General features: G+C 56.4%; 1 protein-coding gene across 1 annotated transcript; it reads right to left on the bottom strand.

The window, feature by feature from the left end:
• Window positions 1-215: 215 nt before the first annotated feature.
• Window positions 216-17,089, bottom strand: DAPK3 (death associated protein kinase 3). The gene is made up of 9 exons (XM_008986995.5): window positions 16,998-17,089; window positions 15,671-15,826; window positions 6,217-6,577; window positions 5,969-6,098; window positions 5,583-5,631; window positions 5,005-5,031; window positions 3,048-3,200; window positions 1,824-1,869; window positions 216-1,395 (listed from the first exon to the last, which is right to left on the bottom strand). Exons 2-9 carry the CDS (start codon window positions 15,730-15,732, stop codon window positions 859-861), a joined length of 1,365 nt encoding a protein of 454 aa, XP_008985243.1. The 5' UTR covers window positions 15,733-15,826; window positions 16,998-17,089; the 3' UTR covers window positions 216-858.
• Window positions 17,090-21,179: the final 4,090 nt, after the last annotated feature.

A 21,179-nucleotide genomic window follows, 5' to 3' on the forward strand; every position in this document is an offset into this window, starting at 1 on the left:
TCAAAACACCCAGGGGCGGCTGAGACCAAGATCCAGCAACTCCCAGGACACCGTGTGGGTCTGCAAGGCCCCCAGGATTGTCCCCTTCTTCCAGAGGAGCACAGTGGCAGGCTGGGAACCCAGGGAGAAACACGAGAGCCTCGGAGAGCACGTGTCTGGTGACCAAGGGCTGGCTGTTCCCTGCCAAGGCCTGAAGCACAGAACACGCACAAGAATCAGGAAGCCAGGGTTTTATTTCTCTTGGCTGCAGAGGGCCACTCTTGCCTAGCTGTGCTCCGAGTGTGACAAAATGGGGCTAGTGCAGGGGTCCAAGGCAAGGGACCTCCGCACTCAGGAGACAGGCCTCGGCTGGGAGGGCACAAGGCAGAAGGCCCCACCAAGCCCTCTGCAGGTCCTGAAGCCTGGCACCACCTGGCAGCAGTTCCAGCTGGTTCTAGCTCACCATCCACCCTACCCTCCCCGCCCCACAACCTCCTCCTGGGTAGAGGCGGTGGCAGGTGGCACCCTTCCGACCTGCCTGAGACCACTCCCCCTCCTCCGGGCCTGGACTAGGGCTACACTCAGGCCACTGCTGTCTCGGTAGCACAGCGGCTGATCCGGTCCTGGGTCCCAACCCTCAGCGCCCAAGGCCATGCTGCCCGGTGTCACCGACGACGCAGGAACAATGAGGAGGGCCAGTGTAGAAGCTACACAGAGAAGCAGCCCCCTCCCACACCCACCCCACCTGCGAACCTGCGAACCTGCGAACCTACGGGCCAGCTGCTCCCACTCCACCTCCAGCCTGGAGCAGTGTCCACAGGAGGCGCCCCAACCCCAGGCTGAGCTCCAGCTGTCCCAGGGCCCGGCCTACCCGTGTGCCTAGCGCAGCCCACACTCCACACCCTGCAGCTTCTCCTGCTCCAGGGCACGCACCAGGTCCTGCACGAAGCGCATCTCGGAAGCCACCTGCTTGGCCAGCGCCTCGTAGCGGTTCTCCAGGCGGCTGAAGCGGCGCTTGAGGCCACTGGTCCCCAGCAGTGTGCCCTTGGCCTCCTCCTGCGCCTGGCGCTTGAGCGCCTCGGTCTTGAGCAGCTCCTGCCGCAGCCGCCGCAGGTCCTGGCCCAGGCTGTCGCTCTCCTCGCGGTACCAGGCTTCCTTCTCCTCGTAGATGGCGGCCAGCGCCTCCACGTCCTCATGGCAGAGCTGCCGGCTGCGCTCCAGCTCGCGCAGGCCCTCCTCGGCTGCCGCCACCTCCTCCAGCACCTTGGAGAAGCGCTCGAAGTTGGCGTAGCTATTGTTGGGCGGCATGCTGGAGTGCGACTTGATGGTGTACTCCTTCAGCCGCGTGGTCTTCAGGCGCCGCCGCTCGGGCTTTCGGCCGCTGTCTTCACCACGCACGTTGCGCCGCCGGATCGCCTGGGGGAGAGGGAGGCCTGTGCTGGGTGCCTGCAGTGACACCCAGCCCCGCCAGCCCCATCTGCCAGTGCTCAGAGGCTCATCTGGCAGTGGAGTCGAGGCCTCGCGACAGAGATTCTCTGGCCCAATGTAAAGCCAAAAGTACCCACTGGGGAAAAGCCAGCCTAGGCATCTCCGGGGAAGTCTGCCACGCTGGACACAGACCAGCCAAGGACGCCACCAGGTCTGTGGGGTGGCCACGTCCCACACTGAAGACCCGAGCTCCGACACCTCCCAGTTTGAGGACCCCCGACACCCAGGCCCACTCCTCTGGGGAACCCCCCCAGCCACTGGGGGTGTCACAGCCACAAGCCTTAAATGCTAATGGCCACCAGCACCCTGGCGAGAAGGCCAAGGCGGGAAGTCCGGGGAACCCCTGCCCTCCTTACCTTAATCCAGGAATGTTCCAGGCTCTGGGCAATGGTCATTCTCCGCCTGGAAGGCCCCCGCCCTGGTTAGTTACACCTGCACCATCTGTCCTGTCCTCCCACAGACAACTGACTCCCAGGACCCCCGGAAGCCCTCAAGTCACCCCCCAGCCTCTGCTCAGTCAACCGCAGAAGCTGAAAAAGGAGACTGCAAGGAGCGCAGGGTTTTCTGGGGGGTGGTGAAGAGGGCTGACACCTCGGGCTGCAGACAGTGCAGTTGCAAACCCAGGTGCCTGTGAGAGGGGCCGGCGGCTGGGGAGGCCCAGGGAGGCTTCGAGTGAGGACTCAGCACTGAGTGTTTATAGGAAAACGAGCCAGCTGGAATTTCACAAGGAACCTTATTCTACACACTGGCAGCTAATTAAAAGTTTGTTAAAAACACAGCAAGCAAGGTTGGGCGTGGTGGCTCATGCCTGTAATCTCAGTATTTTGGGAGGCTGAGGCAGACGGATCACCTGAGGTTAGGAGTTCAAGGCCAGCCAGGCCAACACAGTGAAACCCCGTCTCTATCAAAAAAAAATACAAAACTGGCCGGGCGCGGTGGCTCAAGCCTGTAATCCCAGCGCTTTGGGAGGCCGAGATGGGCGGATCACGAGGTCAAGAGATCAAAACCATCCTGGTCAACATGGTGAAACCCCGTCTCTACTAAAAATACAAAAAATTAGCTGAGCATGGTGGTGCGTGCCTGTAATCCCAGCTACTTGGGAGGCTGAGGCAGGAGAATTGCCTGAACCCAGGAGGCGGAGGTTGCGGTGAGCCGAGATCGCGCCATTGCACTCCAGCCTGGGTCACAACAGCGAAACTCCATCTCAAAAAAAAAAAAATACAAAACTTAGCTGAGCATGGCAGGTGCCTGTAATCCCAGCTACTCAGGAGGATGAGGTGTGAGAATCGCTTGAACCCGGGAGGCGGAGGTTGCAGCGAGCCTAGATGGTGGCACCGCACCACTACACTCCAGCCTTGGCAACAGAGCGAGGCGCCGGCTCAAAAAAAAAAAACAAAAAAACCACAGCAAGGGCTAACCAGCCAGCAGCTCGTGCTCTCCGGCCCAATGAGGAGTCATGCCCGATTTCTAGCCGCAGGGAGTCGGTGCTAGGAGGAGAGGCCTCTGGAGCCTCCACAGTGGAAAGGGCCCATGTCCCGCGTCCCACGTCCCGCCCCGAGCCCCTGCCCAGCCCCTCATACTTGGGATCTTTGACGAGCAGCCGGCGAATGAAGTCCTTGGCCAGCTCGCTGGTGTTGCTAAAGTACTCCTCGTCGAAGTCGTAGTTCACGGCCGAGATGTTGGTGAGCGTCTCCTGCTTAGTCTCGCCCAGGAACGGGGATGCGCCACTCAGGCTGTGAAACGGGTGCGCTCAGTGGGGTCCTGGGCTCCCACGACCGCCCCGCCTCCCTGGCTGCCCCCAACTCCATCCTGCCCAAGACAGGCGGAGCACAGAGGACAGGCTGATGGTGGGTACCCAGGCCACTCACATTCCTGAGCCCCTAGAACCTTCCGGCAAGGATCCCAACCACCACCCAAGAGGCGTAAAAGTCCACCCCCAACCCCCGTCACTGACGGCAGCATAAAGGAACGGGCAGAAGCCTCCTTGGAAACTCAGAGTATCCATGCAGACACAGAGCCTGAAAGCCCCCACGGCCCGTAACACCGAGAGGGGAGGAGGGCAACCACAGGGGGGAGCCCCAGCCAACAGCAGCTTAGCAAGGGATCAAGGTCAAAGCCCGGCAGCGAGAGGCACCGACAGCACCTGCCTCCCGACCTGATGCTTGGAGGCCCACACGGCGCCATCCCTGGGCTACTGAGCAGAGACGCTGAAGCCCCCTCTGATCATGAGAGCACATGGGACGAACATGCACTCAGGTGCCTTCCACAAAACACGTGACCAGCGAGTGCTCCTCAGAGAGTCGAGGGCGTGAAGGACAAGGCCAGATGGAGGAACAGCCTCAGACTAGACTCGGCTAAGGACCTGAGTGGCTAAATGCCAGGTGGGCTCCTGGACAGGGCCATGGACCTCAGAGAGGACCTGAGTGGAAAACCCGGGGCTGTCTGACCATGCCTGGCAAGTTGGTTACTAGCGTAGCACCAAGGCTACATCTTGGTGTCCGTAACATCTCATTCATGAAAGACGGGAACCAGCTGGGAGCGGTGGCTCATGCCTGTGATCCCAGCACTTTGGGAGGCCGAGGCGGGCAGAACACAAGGTCAGGAGTTCGAGACCAGCCTGACTAACATGGTGAAACCCCCATCTCTACTAAAAATTAGCTGGGCATGGTGGCACATGCCTGTAATCCCACCTACTCAGGAGGTGAGGCAGGAGAATCACTTAAACCCAGGGGGCGGAAGTTGCAGTGAGCTGATGTGGTGCCACTGCACTCCAGCCTGGGTGACAGAGCAAGGCTCCATTTCAAAAACAAAGACAGACGTGAACTGGAGGAGGTTCGGAGAGGGTGCGGGGGGCTCCATGCTGTTTCTGTCGCTCTTCTGTAAGTCCGAAATTATTGGAACATTTAAAAAACAATACAGGCCGGGTGCGGTGGCTCATGCCTGTAATTCTAGCACTTTTGGAGGCTGAGGCAGGCAGATCACGAGGTCAGGAGGTCGGGACCAGCCTGGCTAACATGGTGAAACCCCGTCTCTACTAAAAATATAAAAATTAACCGGGCGTGGTGGTGTGCGCCTGTAATCCCAGCTACTTGGGAGGCTGAGGCAGGAGAATTGCCTGAACCAAGGAGGCGGAGGTTGCGGTGAGCCGAGATCGCGCCACTGCCCTCCAGCCTGGGTGACAAGAGCGAAACTCCGTCTCACAAAAAAAAAAAAAAAAAAAAAAACAACGGCAGGCACATGTGTGGTCCAGGGAGGGGAGTCACACTTTGGGAGGAGGCTGGACTTCCTAGCGGCCACAGGAAGGGACAGGAGCACACACAGCCCTGTCCCGGGGTCTGCTCAGCCACTCTGTGTCCTGCCTTCAGAACTCTCCGGAAGCCTCTGTGACAGCAGCCCCACAGAATCACTCATCTCCACTGAGCACCCGAGATGGGTCACAGCCAGGCTGGGGACCCCTGGCGTCCGCAAGAAACACAGGGAGCCCAGGACTCACACCAGCTGTTCTGCGCAGCTAAGGGTTCCCCGCCAGGTACTCACAGGATGTAGGTGATAACTCCAATGCTCCTGGGGACAGACAAGAGGCAAAGGTCAGCGCCGTGCGGGGCCACCCACCCTCCCAGGGCTGTGGCATCCAGAGCCCCATGGCAGTGAGTGGTTGCGGAGACCAGCCCCAGCCACAAGCACCTTTGGCCACAGCCGCCTGCCCAAGTTCAGACCAGGCAGGGGTGGGCACAGGGCAGAGGGCACCATGGCCACAGATGGACAAATGGGCCGAGCAACCCAGGCAGCTACCCACACCGGGTGACCCTGCCTGGGGTGGTCTCTGGTGGCTGGCAGGCTCTCCTATGAAGGGTGACACTGAGTGCTTCAGGTCTGCAGGCCACTACGTCATGGTCAAGCACTCATCTGTTTTTAACAGCCCTTTGAAAATGTGAACATGGTTCTCAACCCACAGGCCAGACCTGGGTCTTGGGCAAGAGCCCAACAACCCCTGTTCTAGGGCAACAGTCCCCCCAAACCCCAGCAGCAGCAAGGCCCCACTGTGTCCCCAGCTGCGCACCCGCCTGTGCTCCAGGATAGCAGGGAGGCCCAGGTGGAGGGAACACCGCACTCACCACATGTCCGCCTCCAGGCCCAGCGGCTCGTAGTTTACGATCTCTGGGGCTGTGGAACAGGGAGATGTGGGTCAGGCGCTGGGGACACGCCGGCCAAGTAAGAGGCTCAGGACACAGGTTTCCAGGCTCAGGAAACAGACATGGGGTCAAGACTCTCTCTCACATATCATAGCCCCTGGGGGCATGAATGCGGCAAGGCTGGCACTCCAGGCCTGATGGGTAGGACGGCTGGGCTGACCTCCCGCAATGCTGGGCCTGAAAGGGGCAGCCGCAGGGCCGTGGACACAGACCAGGCACGATCCACCCCATGCCCAGCAGGCAGCTCCAGACACCCCTCCCCAGATGACCCTCCCCAGGCTAGGGCCGCCCACCGCGCAGGGCCTCACCCACAAACTCCGGGGTGCCAAAGATGTTCTTGAACTCATTCCCCGCCTCGATCTTGTGCGCGATGCCGAAGTCGATGAGCTTGATGCGTGGGTTGGGCACGTTCTTGTCCAGCAGCATGATGTTTTCTGGCTGAGGCGGGAGGGGGTGAGCAGCGCAGCACAGGCCCCGGCCTCACCCCACGCTCAGAGGTGCCCTCCAGGCTCTCCCTGTCGGCCCACACTGGCCACACCGGCCCCACGGGGCTCACCTTCAGGTCAAAGTGTGCGATGCGCTTGGAGTGCAGGTAGTGGACGCCATCCAGGATCTGCTTGAGGAACTGGGTGGCCTCGTCCTCCGTCAGCGACTCCTTCTCTGCCAGGAAGTCAAAGAGCTCCCCGCCGGAGACCAGCTCCAGGATGAGGACCACGTCCGTCTTGTTCTCGAAGATGTCGTGCAGGGTGATGATGTTGGGGTGCCGGATCTCCCGCAGGATGTTCACCTCCCGCTCAATCTCCTCCCGGCTCACCCCACGCCGGCTGGATGACAGACGGCGCTTCTTGATGAACTTGGCCGCGTACTCCTTGCCCGTGCCCTTCTGCCGGCACTTCCGCACGATGGCAAACTGGCCGCTGGAGGAGGGGAGGGAGTGAGTGGGGGTGGCTGGCTCCCCATCTCAGCCTCCTGCTCCTCTGGGCGCAGCCCTGCACCAGCCACATGGGAGGAGGACATGAGCGTGCTGCTGGGGGAGCGCAGCCTCCTCGGCCTCCTCAGAGAGCAGCTCCCCAGCACCCAGCACCAGCAAACACACCATTCCCACCCTCCCAGGGCTATGCCCAGCAGGTGTACAGAGGAGAGGGCAGAGCCACACACGACACCATGTGTTGGAAAGTGAAAAAATGAAGAGTTCAACGCATATCAAGAGGGAACTGAGGTGGCCGGGTGTGGTGGCTCATACCTATGCCTGTAATCCCAGCACTTTGGGAGGATGAGGTGGGTGGATCACTTGAGGTCAGGAGTTTGAGACCACCCTGGCCAACACGGTGAAACTGTGTCTCTACCAAAACTACAAAAATTTAGCTGGGCATGGTGGCAGGTGCCTGAAATCCCAGCTACTAGGGAGGCTGAGGCGGGAGGATCGCTTGAGCCCAGAAGTTCTGGGCTGTAGTGCGCTATGCCGATCAGGTGACTGCACCAAATTCACCATCAGTATGGTGACCTCCTGGGAGCGGGGGACCACCAGGTTACCTAAGGAGGGGTGAACCGGCCTAGGTCAGAAACAGAGCAGGTCAAAACTCCTGTGCTGATCAGTAGTGGGATCGCGCCTGTGAATAGCCACTGCACTCCAGCCTGGGCAACATAGTGAGACCCTGTCTCTTATTAAAAATAAATAAAATAAATAAAATATAGAGAGGGAACTAAGCCAGGTGCAGTGGCTCACATCTGTAATCCTAGCACTTTGGGAGGCTGAGGAGGGAGGATCGCTTGAGCCCAGGAGTTTAAGACCAACCTGGATAACACAGTAAAGACCCCATCTCTACAGAAAATAAATATTAAAACATGAGCAAGGTGGCCAGGCGTGGTGGCTCATGCCTGTAATCCCAGCACTTTGGGAGGCTAAGGTGGGTGGATCACTTGAGGTCCGGCGTTCGAGACCATTCTGGCCAACACGGTGAAACCTAGTGTCTACGAAAAACACAAAAATTAGCCAGGTGTAGCGGCGGGCGCCTGTAGTCTCAGCTACTGGAGAGGCCAAGGTAGGAGAATCGCCTGAACCTGGGAAGCGGAGGTTGCAGTGAGCACAGCTTGGACCACTGCACTCCAGCCCGGGCAACAGAGTGAGGCGTGTCTCACATAAATAAACAAATAAGAGCAAGGTGTGGTGGCCGCTCGGGGGGCTGAGGCAACAGAATCACCGTCACTTACACCCCGGAGTCCAAGGCTGCCGTGAGCCGTGATCACACCACTGCACTCTGGGTTGGCCAATAGAATCCTTGTCTCTTTAAAAAAGAAAAAAAAAGGCCAGGCGCAGTCATCACTCATGCCTGTAATCCCAGCACTTTGGGAGGCCGAGGCGGGTGGATCACGAGGTCAAGAGATCGAGACCATCCTGGTCAACATGGTGAAACCCCGTCTCTACTAGAAGTACAAAAATTAGCTGGGCATGGTGGCGCATGCCTGTAATCCCAGCTACTCGGGAGGCTGAGGCAGGAGAATTGCCTGAACCCAGGAGGCGGAGGTTGCGGTGAGCCGAGATCGCGCCATTGCACTCCAGCCTGGGTAACAAGAGCGAAACTCCGTCTCAAAAAAAAAAAAAAAAAAAGAGGGTGTGGTTTCCAACCAAACAAGGATTGTAAAGAAATCACTAAGTAGGAGCTGGGAGAGATGATGCCAGATCCAGGGGAATTGTACCCAGTCACAACAAAGAAGAGACCGGCGCTTTATGCGTGGACAAGCAGAGACCTGCATGACGCCACCCACCCAGTGCAGCGGAGAACAGTCTTTTATTTAGAAAGGCTGGGAGGCTGTCCACAGCAGGCCCCCGGGAGTGGGGTTCAGGGTGTGTGTGCAGAGGGAGGGTTTTGCTTTTTATTGGGTGCAATTCCATCCTGACTCAACTAGTCACAGCAGAATCCATTTTATCTTTACCATTTTTGTAACCCTACGCCACTGACTTCAAAGAGCTCCGTAGTCAGCGGACAGAGTGAACGAGAGGCGCATGTTGCCGATACGAGAGACCAGACTGAGGACGTGGGACTGGCACCGCCCGTGCCGCCATCAGAAATGGTGTGGAAACAGCCCGACCCCTCAGAAGCTTCAAGAGTTTCCACATAACCCACCATTCCACTCCCGGACCTCCCCGAGGGAAACGTGCACACACATATCCAGGCAGTCACTTTCACAGGGACACTCACAGCAGCCCCGCCACAGAGACCACAGATGGAAACAGCGCCAACGCCCATCAACGGAAGAGTGGCCAACAGAGCGTGTCCTGTCACACACCAGAGCCTGTCCCAGCCGTGAACACAGGAACAAGCTCTGACACGGGCGACAGCTCCTTGGAACCTCGAGGACATCACGCCAGACACAAATAGCTCAAGCCCTTCAGCCCTGTTCCAGGCGCTCGGTCACGGGCACGGGCTGGGCGTGGGCCAGTCCTTGTAACAATGTGTGCTCACTGCCACCTCCCTAAGACCCACGTCGGGGTGTGCTGGTAACAAAACCCCCGTGGCGGGCCACCAGGGGTTAGAGGCAGGGACACTCGAGGTGGGCAAGGGGTGGTGCCAAAGGATTACTGAGAGTAGGGTAGACCAAATATACCAATGCCTTCAAAGACGTCATCTGCATGCTAGCCCCTGGGACTGGCCAAGAAGGCGCCTTCAACAGCGAAACGGGCTGAGCAGTGGGGATGAGGCCAAGGATCTGGAGACAGGAACACATCCTGGGGGATCCAAGCTCCGTGTCCTCACAAGGTGAGTGTCAGAGAGAGATGGAAGAGGCTGCGCGGTGGCTGTCAAGGGGGAGGAAGGGGTCCCCAAGAGCCAAGCGGGTGCCTCTAGACGTTGGGAAGGGCGGACCTGCATTCTCCCTGGAACCACCCGGGTGGGCCAGCCCTGCAGGTCCACTGCAGACTCAGAACCCCCAAGGGAAGACACGGTCATCCAGGGCACTCACTTGCGGGGACTCACTCCTGCAATTGCAGGAGCCTTGTGCTGACTGACAGCCCAGGGCAGAGGGAGGAGGAAAGTGGAGATCGGTCAGAGGTGCGGGGGGACCATAGGGAAAGGACACAAACCTTCTTGAAAGGTGGCGGGGAGAAGCAGCTGAAGGCAGCTGTTCTCTTCCCCTGAGGCAGAGGGCCAGGAGTAGGCGCAAGGCAGTATAGGGGAACTTATCTAAATAGGCAGGCTCCAGAGGGCTGGACACTGCCCTCTGTCTGGTGGAACAATAAGGTTAATTGACCAGAGATTGCGCTGACTGCAGGCTCTCGGCATCATCCACACTAAATTATCTGGCTGTTCAGGGCTGCTCTCTCTCCTTCAACCACTAGCCAGCGCCCCCCCACCCCCGCTCTTTACTGCGTACCTGTGTCTGAGTACTCCTTTCATTCATAGCTCGGCCAGGACCGACCCGGCAGGAAAGCGAGGCGGCGGAACTGATCAGACGTGGCTCACTGGCCTGGCCTGCGTGAAACTCAGTGTCCCCAGCATAGGTTCTGCTCTGAGCTGCCTCGTCTTTGCTGTAACGCTCCCTGCACCTGGGCTTCCTTCCTGCTTCCCCTGTTTGCATCCAGCAAGCAGTCACAGCATCCAAAACCCAGTGTTTCCCACGTGCCAGGAACTCTGCAGAAATCCCTGGATGTGCCGCTTCCTTTTACTTATCTATTTTTTTTTTGAGACGGAGTCTTGCTCTGTCACTCAGGCTGGAGCGCAGTGGTGCAATCTCGGCTCACTGCAACTTCCGCCTCCCAGGTTCAAGCAATTCTCCTGCCTCAGCCTCCCAGGTAGCTGGGATTACAGGCACGTGCCACCACACCCAGCTAATTTTTTGTACTTTTAGTAGAGACGGGTTTCACCACGTCAGCCAGGATTGTCTCAATCTCCCGACCTCATGATTCGCCCATGTCAGTCTCCCAAAGTGCTGGGATTACAGGCGTGAGCCACCACGCCAGGCCCGCTTCCTTTTTTTTTTTATGAGACAGAATCTCACTCTGTGTCACCCAAGCTGGAGTGCAGTGGCAGGATCTTGTCTCACTGCAACCTCCGCCTCCTGAGTTCAAATGATTCTCCTGCCTCAGCCTCCTGAGTAGCTAGGACTACAGGCACGTACCACCAACCCTGGCTAATTTTGTATTTTTAGTGGAGACGGGACTCCGCTATGTCGGCCAGACTGGTCTCAAACTCCTGACCTCAAGTAATTCGGCCACCTCGGCCTTCTAAAGGGCTGGGATTACAGGCATGAGCCCCACGCCCGGCCGGGCTGCCTCCTTTTTAAACATGCAGATTTTATCCTTCTAGTGTTATTCCGAGCTGAACTAACAAATAAAAAGAAGAGGCACAGAGGCTTGCATCCGCAACCCCAGCACTTTGGGAGGCCGAGATGGGAGGATCCCTTGAGGCCCAGAGTTCAAGTCCAGCCTGGGTAACACAGTGAGACCTCAACTCTACAAAAGCTAACTCTCCAGGCAAGACGGCACATTCCTGTAATGCCGGCTACTCAGGGACTGAGGCAGGAGGATCCGCCGAGCCTGGGAGGCTGAGGCTGCAGTGAGCTGTGAGTGACAGAGTGAGACTCTCTCCCAACAACAACAAAAGACGTGGCTGGGCACGGGGGCTCCAGGCCGTCATTTCCATTCGTCTCCAACTTGATCCCACAGGGCAGGTGTGTCTGTCTCTGTAGCTCAGGCTGGAGTGCAGCGGTTCAATCGTGGCTCACAGCAGCCTCGACCTCCTGGGTTCGAGCAATCCTCCTGCCTCAGCCTCTCAGGCAGCTGGGATGACAGGCACATGCCACCACGCCAAGTTAATTTTTTAATTTTTATTTTGTAAGGATGAGGTCTCACTATGTTGCCCAGGCTGGTCTCAAACTCCTGGGCTCAAGCCATCCCTCCCGAGTAGGTGGGACTACAGGCACATGCCAGCACACCTAATTTATTGTATTTATGTATTTTTTGTGTGTGTATTCTTTACCACACCTAATTTATTTATTTTTATTATTCATTTATTTTTTAGAGACGGGTTTCTCCATGTTGGTCAGGCTGGTCTCAAATCCCCAACCTCAGGCGATCCGCCCGCCTCAGCCTCCCAAAGTGCTGGGATTACAGGTGTGAGCCACCGCGCCCAGCTATTTTTCAAATTTTTTTGTAGAGATGGGGTCTTGCTGTGTTGCCCAGGCTGGTTTGGACCTCCTGGCCTCAAGAGATCCTCCCACCTCCACCTCCCCCGACGTGCTGGGATTACAGGTAGGGCCACTGCACCTAGCCACTATCCGCATTTTAAAGAAACTAAGGCTGAGAAAAGGAAAGCAACTAGTCTGAGGTAATTGGGAGGGGGGGTTCAAATCTTCAATCCAGGTGCTGCAGGCTCCAGAGCCCATGTGCTCTAACAGGAGGTGGGCACCTGGTGGTGGGCACTGGGTTCCTGCCTGCCCAGCTCCTGGCTCTGGCCTGTCTCCTGCTAACAGACCCAGACTCGGCCTCCCAAAGTGCTGGGATTATAGGCGCCAGCCTGGCCTATGTTTCTTAAATTATGAATTTCTGTTTGTTTGAGAGATGGCATCTACCTATGTTGCACCTGGAGTAGCTTCACCACATACTCTCAGCCTGTGGGACTCAGGGGCCCAGGAAAGGGGTGGGAGAGGACATCACTAGACCAGGGCAAGCAGAAAACCACGCCTCCCAGCCCAAAGAGACTGGCCCAGGCCCGCACAGCTCTGATGCCTGCTGGAAAGAGAGCATCTGTCTGTCTGTCTGTGTCTCTTTGTGTCTGTCTCTCTCTCTCTCTCTCTCTCTCTCTCTCTCTGTAGGACTTGGCTTCAGGCTGGTGGCAGGGGCCTCCTGATCTGACAGACCAGGTCAGGAGAGGGGCGCGACCAGGCACTGCGGGTGGCACGGTAGCCCTGGCACTCACTCTGCCAGGGTGCAGCCTCCATGCTGGGGTGGACCTCGGCCCCGGGGACACAGGGCACTGTACGCCAGCCCGCACCCACACCTGCTAAAACCCCGTTCCTGTTTTAGCCACGCCTTTCCCTGTTTTGCCAAAGGAATCAGTTTCTGCCACTGAGTCCTACAGCAACACCAGACCAAAGGAGCCCACCTCCAGCCAGCTCACTAGCCACAGGCAGACTTGCTCCTTAGAGGCCAGGACACTCAGCATAGTCTCAGTTCCTCTCTGGGGCATGAAAGGTGCCTGATCTCCCACACCAGGAGAGAAACTCCCGGAGAGCCGAGCCCACCCACTCACTTCTCTGTAACTTCCCCGGGCTAGTGCAGGTGGGTGCACAGCAGGCTCTCCATGATGATCTCAGGTGTCACTCCCAAGCCACTTCCTAAGGGCCTGCCATGACCCAGATATGACACAAGCATGGTCTACACACCCATAATTTCTTTTCTTTTCCTTTTTTTTTTGAGACGGAGTTTCGCTCTTGTTACCCAGGCTGGAGTGCAATGGCGCGATCTCGGCTCACCGCAACCTCCACCTCCTGGGTTCAAGCAATTCTCCTGCCTCAGCCTCCTGAGTAGCTGGGATTACAGGCACGTGCCACTGTGCCGGGCTAATTTTTTGTATTTTTAGTAGAGATGGGGTTTCACCATGTTGACCAGGATGGTCTCGATCTTTTGACCTCGTGATCCACCCACCTCGGCCTCCCAAAGTGCTGGGATTACAGGCTTGAGCCACCGCGCCTGGCCGCATTTTTTTTGAGACAAAATCTCACTCTCACTCAGGCTGGAGTGCAGTTGGGCGATCTCGGCTCACTGCAATCGCCACCTCCGGGATTCAAGAGATTCTCCTGCCTTAGCCTCCAGAGTACCTGTGATTACAGGCATCCGCCACCCCACCAGCTAGTTTTTGTATTTTTAGTACAGATGGAGTTTCACCGTATTGGTCAGGCTGGTCTGGAACTCTGGACCTCAGGTGATCTGCCCACCTCAGCCTCCCAAAGTGCTGGGATTACAGGCGGGAGCTACAGCGCCTTGACTATATTTTCTTAATTATGAACTTGTTCGTTTGAGAGATGGGGGTCTACCTATGCTGCCCAGGCTAGTCTTGAAGTCCCGGGCTCAAGCGATCCTCCCACCTCAGCCTCCCAAAGCGCTGGCATGAGCCACTGCGCCTGGCACTGCCTGGTTCTCTTTAAGAGCTGCACCCTACGCCACCCGATACAGTGGTTTGGGGAGGGCCATTTAAGAGGCTGTTGTTCCCAGCGGGGCGCAGTGGCTCAAGTCTGTGATCCCAGCACCCTGAGAGGCCAAGGCAGGCTGATCACCTGAGGTCAGGAGTTCCAGACCAGCCTGGCCAATATGGAGAAACCGCCTCTAATACTAAAAACACAAAAAGAAGCTGGGTGTGGCGGTAGGTGCCTGTAATCCCAGCTACTCAGGAGGCCGAGGTTGCAGTGAGCCGAGATCACACCACTGCACTTCAGTCTGAGCGAAGAGGATGACATCATTTCAAAAAACAAGGCTGCTGCTCTGGTGCACATTGTTCTAGCAACAAAGTCTTAAGTCTTTCCACCCATGACGTATGCACACTGTTCCCATGAATTAACTCCGACAGGTAAAATCAGCGGGTTAAAAGAAATCATCAATTTGGCTGAATTTGCTGACTGTTGCCAAATGACCCCTAGCAGGTAGTCGGGACACCTTTTCAACACTGAAGCCTGCCTGAGGCCTGCGTGGGAGGAGGGGCGTGCCTCTTCCACCACCAGAGGAGGAAATTCCAGGAGGACCCGGGATCCTGAAGGAGCCCACAGCGCTCCCCCCCCACCCCCCCCCACCCCGCCCTCCCTTAGCCTGCAGCAGGGCTCAAATATTTACATTCCCTTCTGATGACATCACGGGGCGGCTCCAGGGAGGCTGGCCCGCAGCACTCACCAAATAAGGCTGGAGGCTCTACAAAAGGAGGCAGGGCCTGGTGGAGCCCGGCAGGCCTGGAGGGGGCGGGGTCCCAGGGGACCCTCCAAGGCCCAGGCAGGCAGGAAATCAGCTGCCGCCCTGGAAGAGGAAACCTCTGCTTTTTCCCACAAAAACGTGAAACAATTGACTGAGGTGTGGGCCCAGCTGGGAGACACTGCCCCTCCTCCCCCTGCTTTAAACAGGCAAGGGCTGGGAAAAAACTAAAGTGTCTCCCACAAAGGAAGATTAACACAGGGAGAAGTTTTTTTTTAAATAAATGAGGTTTCACTCTACGGTCCAGGCTGCAGTGTGCAGTGGCACAATCACAGCTTACTGCAGCCTCCAACTCCTGGGCTCAAGTGATCCTCTCGTCTCGTCTCAGCGTCCCTAGTAGCTGGAGCTACATGGATGGGCTACCACACCTGGCTAATTTTTTTTCATCTTTATGTTTTGTAGAGATGGAGTCTTGCTGTATTACCCAGGCAGAACACATATCTTTTTTTTTTTTTTTTTTTCAGAGTCTTGCTCTGACACCCAGGCTGAAGCATAGTGGCACAATCTTGGCTCACGGCAACCTCCACTCCCAGGTTCAAGCGATTCTTCCGCCTCAGCCTCCAGAGTAGCTGGGACTACACAGGTGCGTGCCACTATGCCCGGCTAATTTTTGGGTTTTTTTTTTGTTTTTTTTTTAGTAGAGATTGGGCTTTACCATGTTGTCCAGGACGGTCTCGATCTCTTGACCTCATGATCCGAGGCCCGCCTCGACCTCCCAAAGTGCTGGGATTACAGGCGTGAGCCACTGCGCCCAGCCGACAGATCTTTTAATAACAAAAACAGCTGGCATCTACAGCTCTGGTGCCCCATGCCAGGCATGGTATTGGCTGCTGTCATGGCTCAATTATTTTCCTCCCCATGGGAAACTACACAGAGGATTCCCAAGCAGGAATTCACAGCCGGGGCCGTCTGACTCCAAGGCCCAAATTCACTCCACCAGCACATGATACTGACTCAGTCCTTCTTGGAATACAGGATAAAGGACCCGAAAGGAGAGTTAGCATTCAGAAAACCCCACAGAACCGCTCTCCTATCCCTGGAGCCCAGCCCAGCTCACCTGCCCAGCTCCTCCCCCATCTCATAGTGGTCCTCCACGTCCTCCTGCCGGAACGTGGACATGGCGGCCGGTCTGCCTTCCAGCAGCTTCCACTCCACGGGAAATGCAGTCACTGCAGCCTGGGGACAGGACCTCAGGAGTCCCCTAACGATGGCCCTGGAGGAGACAGGGAATGAGAGAAGGGAGGAACTGAGACACCATCTTTATCTCCTAGATAAATGGACAGACCTGCCCACCAAACGCAAGCCTCCACCTCTCCACTCTGAAGCTCCAAACACCTCACAGAGGGGCAGCGTTTAGTGGGCTGGGTCCTGTCATGTCACCTCTTTTAGAGCTCCAAGGCCTAAAAGGTCGGTAACAGCCCAAATGGACCACCTTCGCCCAGTAGAAATCCCTCCAGACACATCACTGACTTCCCCGAGGCTGCTGCGTCCTTTCTTTGCCTCTCCCTCCTAGACTTCTGCCAACCTGCTCGGCCGAGGTCCCCAGCATTCCTGCGAGTTCCCCAGGCTCTCAACCCCAAATCCCAGGGCTCCCTTACTCCCGGTTCAGTGTCTTATCCAAGTTCTCAAATCCACTTCTTTTGTTGTTGCTGCTGTTTTTGAGGAGATTCGTCGCTCTGTCGCCCAGGCTGGAGTGCAGTGGCACGATCTCGGCTCAGCTGCAACCTCCGCCTCCCGGGTCCAAGCGATTCTCCCACCTGGGCACCCCGAAGTGCTGCGGTTCCGGTCAGAGTTCCCAGAGGAAGTTATGACCTTAACCCCTCCTTGTCCCTGCCCTCGGCAGCTCTCTTAAGACCCTTATCGATCAGACGCCCCCGCCCCCAACATCTCTGACTCCCTCCAAATCTGCATTTTCCAAAAACGACGACGCCTTCCACGCTCCTGCAAGCCCCCTTTGCCTCCCCACTTCGCCGACCTCCACCGTCCTCGAAAGATTAACGTCTTCCTCCCCGTCCCACGTATCAAACTCCCCCAATCGCAGTCTACCCCACCCCCAAAACGGGAGTCCAGAGAGGCCCCATCTGAGTCTCCTCCACCGTCTTCCGCCCTCTCTCGCCCGCAATCTCTGCACAAGCCCCTAAGCAGACCCCCAGTGGCTCCCTCCGCAGAATCCCTCCCAAGGCTCCGCTCCAGCATCTCGGGGGCCGCCACACCCCTCGGCAGGCCCGGCCGAGCCCCTTCTCCGTTTCGGCCACCCAGACTGGTCCCCAAACCTACCGGCCCCTCAGGTTGTCTCCCTCCCCCGTTCTCCGCGGGCCCCCGGAGCGCCGTCCGGGCCCCGGCCCCACCCAGCCCTCCATCCTCCTCCCAAACCCGTTCCTCACCCTGCTCAGCCCCAGACCCGTCCCCGCCGCGCTGGCCACTGCCGCCTCCTGCTGCGGCCCTGCCGCCTCTGTCGCCGCGACGCGCCTGCGCCGGCGTCGGCGTCACCGTGCCCGCCAGTGCCCGCCCTTGGGAAGCGGACCCCGTCGCCTATTGGCCAGTCCGCCCGCCACTCGTGCCGCACCTCGACGCCCCACCCCCAGCTGACTTTTCGGCCCCCGCAGCCGGATGCGGCTTCGCCATTGGCTTAGCGATAGACGTACCCTAATTTGATTGGCTGTAGTGGACGCCGGTCAAGCGGACGGAAAATGGCCGACTTCCGGACTCCCCGCCAGCCTCTCCTCTGACCCTGGTGCTGAAGCCGCGAGAAGCGAGGCTGAAGCCCTGCATCCCGCTTCCTGCCTTTCTGGAGCACCGCATGCGAGAATGGATGGCTCACCTGTGGCTGAGGGCGCAAGGCAGCTCTTGGGATGGACCCTGGGACTGCTTTAATCCCTATGTGGCAGTTTCATCCTCTGAAAACTATTACCCCCATTCTAAATACTGAAAATGCAAATAAGGGCGTTCCAGGGTTGTCATTCACAGGGTCCTGTTCGTCTCAAAATTGAGGATAAAACAGCAAGCACTTGATTGAGACTTAGTATGTGCCAACTGACAACACTGGGAGCTAACGTGTTATTTCCCCCATTCTACAAGTGACGCTAAGTCACCCACACACGGTCACATAAACTAGCAAAGGGCAGAGCTGAGATTCACGGCCAGGGAGGCACAAACCCAAAGCCAACGTTCAACCACCACAGATCAAACTGCCACCATCAGACACAAGACCCTATGTATTTTTATTTATTTATTTGGAGACGGAGTCTGGAGTGCAGTGAGGCTGAGGCTGGAGCGCAGTGGTGCGATCTTGGCTCACTGCAGCCGAGACCTCCTGGGCTCAAGCGATCCTTCACCTCAGCCTCCGGAGTAGCTGGCAGTACAGGCGTGTGCCACCACGCCTGGCTGATTTTTTAATTTTTGGTAGAGAAGGAGGCGTGTCTCACTATGTTGCCCAGGCTGGTCCTGAACTCCTGGCCTCAAGTGATCCACCCACCACCGCCTCCCAAAGTGCTGGGATCACACGTGCGAGCCACCGCGTTCGACCCTGGATGACATCTTCACAGATCCTGTTGTAACTCTAGATGCCCTCCTCATTGACCACCACTCAAGTAATGTGATCAATGCCTCACTCTGCTCCATCTGCAAAGCAAACCCAGGGCATGCTCCCGGGCATCCCCTTGCCAAGTGAACCTTCACCCCCACTGTTACCATGTCCACGTAACTGAGCTTAAAATAACATAAATCCATGAAGTGTGACTCATCAGTAATAAGAGTCATGGCCAGCGCAGTGGCTCATGCCTGTAATCCCAGCACTTTGGAAGGCCAAGGCAGGTGGATCATGAGGTCAAGAGATCGAGACCATCCTGGTCAACAAGGTGAAACCCTGTCTCTACTAAAACTACAAAAATTAGCTGGGCATGGTGTTGTATGCCTGTAGTCCCAGCTACTCGGGAGGCTGAGGCAGGAGAATTGCTGCCTCAGGAGAACCCAGAAGGCGGAGGTTGCAGTGAGCCGAGATCATGCCATTGCACTTCAGTCTGGGTAACAACAGCAAAACTCCGTCTCAAAAAAAAAAAAAAAAGTATTACTTCTCTTAAAAGTTCAACATTTTGGGAAGACAATAATCCCAGCACTTTAGGAGGCTGAGGTGGAAGGATCACCTGAGCCCCAGAGGTCAAGGCTACCCGACCCAGGTACTAAATGCATTTTTTATTTATTTTTTAATTTACATTTCAACATACAATGGATTGGCCAGGCATAGTGGCTCATGCCTGTAATCCCAACACTTTGGGAGGCCGAGGCAGGCAGATCACTTGAGGTCATGGGTTCGAGATCAGCCTGAACAACATGTAGAAACTCCATTTCTACTAAAAATACAAAAATTAGCCTGGCGTGGTGGCAGGCATCTGTAATCCCAGCTACTTGGGAGGCTGAGGCAGGACAATTGCTTGAACCAAGGAGGTAGAGGTTGCAGTGAGCCAAGATCGTGCCTGGCGACAGAGTGAAACACTGTCCCCCCAAAAAAGAAAAAAAATAGGCCGGACACAGTACCTCATGCCTGTAATCCCAACACTTTGGGAGGCCAAGGTGGGCAGATCACCTGAGGTCATGGTCAAACTCTGTCCTTTACTAAAAATATAAAAATTAGCCAGGCATGATGGTGGGTGTCTGTAATCTCAGGTACTCGGGAGGCTGAGGCAAGAGAATCACTTGAACCCAAGAGGTGGAGGTCACAGTGAGCCGAGATCAAAAAATTGCACTCCAGCTTGGGAGACTAAAGGAAGATTCGTGTCAAAATAGCCAGGTGCAGCGGCTCATGCCTGTAATCCCAGCACTTTCGGAGGCAAAGGTGGGCAGATCACAAGATCGAGAGATCAAGACCACCCTGACGAACATGGTGAAACCCATCTCTAGTTAACAGTACAAAAATTAGCTGGGCATGGTGGCGTGCACCTGTACTCCCAGCTACTTGGGAGACTGAGGCAGGAGGTTCAAACCCAGAGGCAGAGGTTGTGGTGAGCCAAGATCCTGCCACTACCCTGCAGCCTGGCAACAAGCGTTTGAGTCTCAAAAAATACACCCACACACATATAATGGGTTTGCCAGGATGTGAGCCCATTGTCAGCTGAGAAGCATCTATATTTGAATCCAGACGTTCCTCCGAGGCGGCAATAGCATGATGTTGCTAACAGGGGCCAGCATCAGCAGCCACAAGCTGGACCCCAGCCCTAAAGGCCAACCTTCCTGTTTCCTAATGACAGGGGACACAAGGGGGCAGACTGTCAACTGGACCCGGGTCCACTCTAGAAATACATCCATGACCCCAAGTTACTGAGTCTCATGGCATTGGATGCTGGCTTATTTCGCAAAGGAAGTCTTCCAGTGAAACCGCCATTGCAAAATTGTAACTGAGACGGTGAAAGAGATCTGACCTCACCAACCCCATCTTGCTTCTGACCTCCAGGCTGTCCTTGTTCATTCGTGGGTTAGGCTCAACTAACTTCTGGAGGAACTTAGTTTAAAACAAAGATGATGGCCGGGCACGGTGGCTCACACCCGTAATCCCAACACTTTGGGAGGCCGAGGTGGGCGGATCACCTGAGGTCAGGTGTTCGAGACCAGACTGGTCGACATGTTGAAACCCCATCTCTACTCAAAATACAAAAATTAGCCAGGTGTGCTGGGCAGGCGCCTGTAATCCCAGCTACTCAGGAGGAGAGAATCCCTTGAACCTGGGAGGCGGAGGTTGCCATTAGCTGAAATCGAGCCACTGCACTCCAGTCTGGGAGACAAGAGACTTCATCTCAAACAAACAAAAAAAGGTTAACAGCCCTTTCCCAAAAAGGGCTGGCTGAGGACTAGACTCTTGATTGAGGACTAGACTGTAGGGCTAACAAATCAGCCACAAATGAGAAATTATGGTTTAGGAGTCACACAGCTGGAGGCTACAAGATTCTGACCCTCAGACCAGGCGCAGTGACTCACACCTGTAATACCAGCATTTTGGAAGGCCGAGGTGAGCAGATCACCTGAGGTCAGGAGTTCAAGACCAGCCTGACCAACATGGAGAAACCCTGTCTCTACCAAAAATACAAAAAAAATCAGACAGGTGTGATAAGGGGGGCGACTGTAATTCCAGCTACTCAGGAGGCTGAGGCAGGACAACTTCTTGAACCTGGGAGGCAGAGGTTGCGGTGAGCCGAGATCACACCACTGCACTCCAGCCTGGGTTATATGAGCAAAACTGTCTAAAAAAAAAAAAAAAAAAAAAACCGGGCGCAATGGCTCACTCCTGTAATCCTAGCACTTTGGGAGGCCAAGGCGGGCAGATCACAAGGTCAGGAGATCGAGACCATCCTGGCCAACATGGGGAAACCCCATCTCTACTAAAAATACAAAAATTAGCTGGGCATGGTGGTGCACACCTGTAGTCCCAGCTACTTGGGACGCTGAGGCAGAATTGCTTGAACCTGGGAGGCAGAGGTTGCAGTGAGCCAAGATCGTTCCACTGCTCTCCAACCTGGCAGCAGAGCAGGACTCCACCTCAAAAACAAACAAAAAGACAGTAGGGCCTAATGCGGTGC

The sequence above is a fragment of the Callithrix jacchus genome, chromosome 22 (assembly GCF_049354715.1).
Source record: "Callithrix jacchus isolate 240 chromosome 22, calJac240_pri, whole genome shotgun sequence".
NCBI classification, from domain to species: Eukaryota; Metazoa; Chordata; class Mammalia; order Primates; family Cebidae; genus Callithrix; species Callithrix jacchus.